General features: G+C 36.7%; 1 protein-coding gene across 2 annotated transcripts; it reads left to right on the top strand.

Moving 5' to 3' along the window:
- Positions 1 to 710: 710 nt before the first annotated feature.
- LOC126723070 (squamosa promoter-binding-like protein 8) lies at positions 711 to 3570 on the top strand. Of its 2 annotated transcripts, none has more exons than XM_050426309.1 (4): positions 711 to 1184; positions 1283 to 1995; positions 2705 to 2850; positions 3184 to 3570. In XM_050426309.1, the coding sequence occupies exons 2-4, from the start codon at positions 1301 to 1303 to the stop codon at positions 3333 to 3335; spliced, it is 993 nt and encodes a 330-aa protein (XP_050282266.1). In that variant the 5' UTR covers positions 711 to 1184; positions 1283 to 1300; the 3' UTR covers positions 3336 to 3570. The 2 variants fall into 2 exon arrangements, with proteins under 2 accessions (XP_050282266.1, XP_050282265.1); XM_050426308.1 differs by having other exon boundaries at positions 729 to 1184; positions 2705 to 2862.
- The last annotated feature ends 1266 nt before the right edge of the window (positions 3571 to 4836 follow it).

Below are 4836 nucleotides of genomic sequence, written 5' to 3'. Positions count from 1 at the left end.
CATTATAATTAACTTGAATTATGTTTTTAAAATACAATTTATAGAGTATGTATAAATATGTATAATGAGATATAACCTAAAAAGATAAAGAAATACTATATTCATCACAAATTATAGGTAATAAGTTATTAATAGTTTTAATTTAAATTCATCATTAAAATTATTTTTTTTATAAAAAAAATCAAAAACAATATATCACTTAAAATTTATTGTGAAATATCATAATCTTCTAATAACAACATGCTAATTAAAATTTATTATCAAACTAAAATGTCAATCAAATTCTAATATAAACTAAAATTAAATTTAAATTTATTATTTAATTATCAAAAACTTTACTAATTAACTAGTTAACTTTAACCACCACGCGGAAGAAATATCTTACACACTGCATTTCTAAAAGGTAATAATAAAAAGGATAAGAAAAAAAAATCATAAAAAAAGGCTCGATGATCTTCTGCGAAAACTGATGAATTGGACAAAGGCAAAACAGATGGTGGGACCAAGCATTAATAACACACCGCGTGGCATTTCAATCTCTGTGAGTACTTGCTACGCAAGTAGCACAAGCAAACACACACACACAAACACATACGCATACACACTTTAAACTAGCTAGTCTCCTTCCTAACTAGTTGGACTGAACCAGGAAAGAAAGGAAAAATAAAAAGAAAACAAGAGAATGAGTCCGTAGTATTATATATACACGTAGGTCCCCTACCCTACACACACTATTACTATCTACTACTTCCAACTATTTACACAGAATTTCATTGCAGTGGCTTTCCTCGCAATTATGTTACTATCACTTGGGTAACTCAGTAAATTGAGTTCCTCTCACTCCAATACCTCCAATCAAACACTTCTCTCTCTCTCTCTCTCTGTGTCTCTGCACAAGCCGCCTCATAAACTCAGTCCCCCACAACCCCTATACTTTGGACTTTGCTACTTTGCTAGTACTAACTCACCTAGAGAGCAAAAAAATAGCCAGAATGCCCCAAAGGGTCGGCTTTTAGAGAGTGTGTACCAAGCTTTACACAAAGCAAAAAAGAAGAAGAAGAAAGAACTTCATGTCGACGCCATTATAGTTTTCAGCAGAGACACACACAAACTCATTAGGGTTTTGAAAAAAGAAAAAGAAAAAGAAAGCTTTGATTTTGATCCCACTTCTTCACTCCCTTTTGGTTAGTTTCATTATCACACCATTATCTCTCTCTCTTCTTTCTTTCTATCTCTTGCTCTTTTTGCTTTTCGTTTTCACTCACAAAGTTTGTATATGCAGGTCAAAAAAAAAAAAAAAATGCTGGACTATGAATGGAGCAACCCGAGTTCAATGATGTTAACGGGCGAAGAAGAAACCGGCCCGGATTCCGACCATACCCGCCAAATCTTCGACCACTACACCCAACAACAACAACATCATCAACAACAACCATTTCACGACCACACTGGTTTCAACCCTCATCATCATCATCAAACCACAGCAACCAACGCTTTCTCTCACGCGCAAGCGCATTTCAACCCACACCAAACCCAAACCCACTCGCAATTCCACTCACTGTACGATCCACGCGCGTACTCAAGCGCGTCTGCTGCTTCTTACCACCAGCAAGCTCCCCAGCTACTCTCCCTCGACCCCGTACCCGGCGCCGCCGTGGGGAGCGGCTCCGCCGGGTACCTCGTGGTCCCGAAGAGCGAGGACGCCTCGTCTCGTCCCCCAGTGGACTTCGTGTCGAGAATTGGCCTCAATCTCGGCGGCCGGACCTATTTCTCTTCCGCCGAGGACGAGTTCGTGAACCGGCTCTACCGCCGCGCTAGACCGGCCAACGAACCCGGTTCGGGAAACTCCCCTAGGTGTCAAGCTGAAGGGTGCAATGCTGATCTCACTCACGCCAAACACTACCACCGCCGCCACAAGGTCTGTGAATTTCACTCCAAAGCCTCCACCGTACTCGCCGCCGGGTTGACTCAGCGATTCTGCCAGCAGTGTAGCAGGTTGTTTCATATTTACGGAAATACCCTCCCCTGTTTTAACATTACACTCTACCTACTCCAAGGTTTTTATAAAATTTTTATTACAATCTTAATGCACGAGATTACGATAATGTGTGTGTTTTTTTTTTATAATTTAAGGACGAAACTGCCCCTGTGGATTGTTGCTCTGATCCAATGATTGCATAACCGTACAGAGTGGTAATCCCGAGGGCATTTTCGTCATTTTGCTGCTTTCTAATTTGAAATGACCGAAACAACCCCCGACATGGATTCCAAATTTTCAGTCTGATCGAAACGGAACATTGTTGTTGTTGTTGTTGTTGTTGTTCTGTCTGCTCAAATTGCTAAACATGGTGGCTTTGAGGGTACATTTGCAAAAGACGTAAATGCCCCTGGAAGATATAATAATGGTGAGCTAAATCCAATGATTGGAGCTTCCGTACATGTGGAAATCCCGAGGGCATTTTCGTCCACGAAATTCCGCAAAATTTTTGAAAACACTTTCCATTTTCGTACGCCTATGTTTATTTTTGATTCGTATGTTGTACTAATTTAGTTGTACTACAATCGTATAACTAACCAAAACAGTTAATAAATAACTGCATTGTTAACAGTATTGATAATTAAAGCTTATTGAATGCAAATTATTTGTTTCAGTTTTAACCTTGATTTTTTTTTTTTTTTTTTGGTAAATTTTTTGTTCACACAGGTTCCATCTTCTTTCCGAGTTTGATAATGGAAAAAGAAGCTGCCGGAAGAGATTGGCCGACCACAATCGTCGCAGGCGAAAAACTCAACAACCTAATCAAGAAAATCAGAAGTCTCTGCCCGACAATGCCCGGAATTTATCGACCGGTAATCTCACAAGTAAGCCATTTTTAAATTTATCAGTAAAATTACAAACACTCTTTCTTGTGGAGAAGAGCGTTATTTGAGTTAGAATTCATTGTTATTATTTTTTTAAAAACACCAAGAAATATCATTTGATTTGGAGATCACTCGTTAATAACTTAACAAGAAATTAGAGACAGCTCTAATTATTATGCAATGTTTCTATATTATATATGATTGTTATTTTCATGATTGCTATTAATTAGAAGCTAATTAATTAAGTAGAGCCTAAAGAAGAAGAAAAGAAAATGACTTTTGGTTCATGGGATTTGGTTTTAATTTCTTGAATTTTATTAGGGTCCCCACCTGACTCTGGAGCTCCCTCGTCATCGTCGGTGACCGTGGCAGTTTCGCCGCCACGAATGTCGTTGGATTGCTTCAGGCAACGACCTTATCAGGCAACAGCTTCTTCGGCCTCATCAAGCTCACTTTTTTTCTCAAGTGGGTAAAATCATCGCCATCAAATGCAAAATTAGCGGGCTCTTGTTGTAGAAATATGGAGGAATGTTTAGCAAAATAACATTAGGGAACATCATCTTGTTTAATTAATATTCCTTTTTTTTTTCTTTGTTATTATTTTTTTCCTTAAATTTCGGTACTTTAGTCTAAATTAATTGGTGTTTGTAACATGGGTACGTACGGAGCATCTAATATATCTTTTTCATGTACCAAGGATTTGGAATTTATGTTGTTTAATTTTTTTTATTTTTTATTTTTACTGCAAAGCGAGGAAGGTTAATAATTCTGAGGGGAATCGTCAGAGTTATTAGGCCACAAATTGGAATTTTTCCCACAATAGTGTCTAATTGGTTGCAGGTAGAGTTGTGACAGGCATGGGTGTACAGGTCTACATTCATTTTAGGCATTGCATTATTCAATTTTTGTCTGGTACTGGAATTTTCCGGGAAATGCAGTGATCATATAAAAAAAGAAGGAGTGAAATTGACCACGTAGCACGGAAAATATTTTCCTGGGAATATTAGGGGAAAGTGGTGGTCAAGCCGTCAAGCTGTCTCCTATGTGGAGGCTGTACTGTACTTATAAGCAAGAGTTATTTAATAAACAGGGAATCAAATTAATGGCCATGCATAAATCATAAATCTTTAATCTCTCTCTCTCTCTCTCTCTCTCTCTCTTGTATTATCGGAATCTGTGTCTATTTCTGTGTGGCTATATATTTTCTTGTTAGGAGAAATGTAAAGATCTTTAATGGGGTCCATCAGGGTGGGCTCTACGCCTCTACCTTCAACAAAAGTTGTTTCTTGCAATGGCTGATTGATTTGATTATTGAAATGTGACCAATATTTCTTTGCATAAAGTTGTGTATGAAATGGAACACGACGTGTGCTTTTTTTAGAGCTTTAGGTGATATATGTGTAACATACAACTTTATAAAGATTCATTGACTTAAAAAATGCACGTGATTGACCCCAAAAATACATTTTATGCAAATATAAAGCTTCTTTTTTTTTTTTCTTTTTTTTTGTGTGTGTGCTTTTTGCTAGATAATTTTGAGAAAGAAATGAATGGACAAGATTAATTTGGAATTTATACTTTCTATATATACAGACAATGAATATAGATTAAGTTACAGGGTGCCAAAAATGAAATATATATTAAGTTCTTGTGTTGTAATTTCATGGTTGTATAGAAATAAGTGGAAAGCTTGGTGGGTCAATATATAGCGTGTGTTTGTATTTGTTTTTTATGTTAGAAGTTATTTGTTGAAAATTAAGTATAGTACAATTGTACTAAGAAATTGTACATAGCGAAAAGTAAAAGAAAATTTCACTATCAACTAAGGACATTTGATTTGACAAGAGCATTTGCTACTAACCTACTAGAATGTAATTTTCATATATACGTACCACACATCATTCAAATCGATTAAACTCACTATCCAAGTGCCTTAACGGGTTAGAACTTTTCTTCTTAACAAAAGGGAAAGTG

Source organism: Quercus robur, chromosome 4 (assembly GCF_932294415.1).
Source record: "Quercus robur chromosome 4, dhQueRobu3.1, whole genome shotgun sequence".
In the NCBI taxonomy this organism is placed as follows: domain Eukaryota; kingdom Viridiplantae; phylum Streptophyta; class Magnoliopsida; order Fagales; family Fagaceae; genus Quercus; species Quercus robur.
This window is presented reverse-complemented; position numbering and strand designations above follow the sequence as displayed.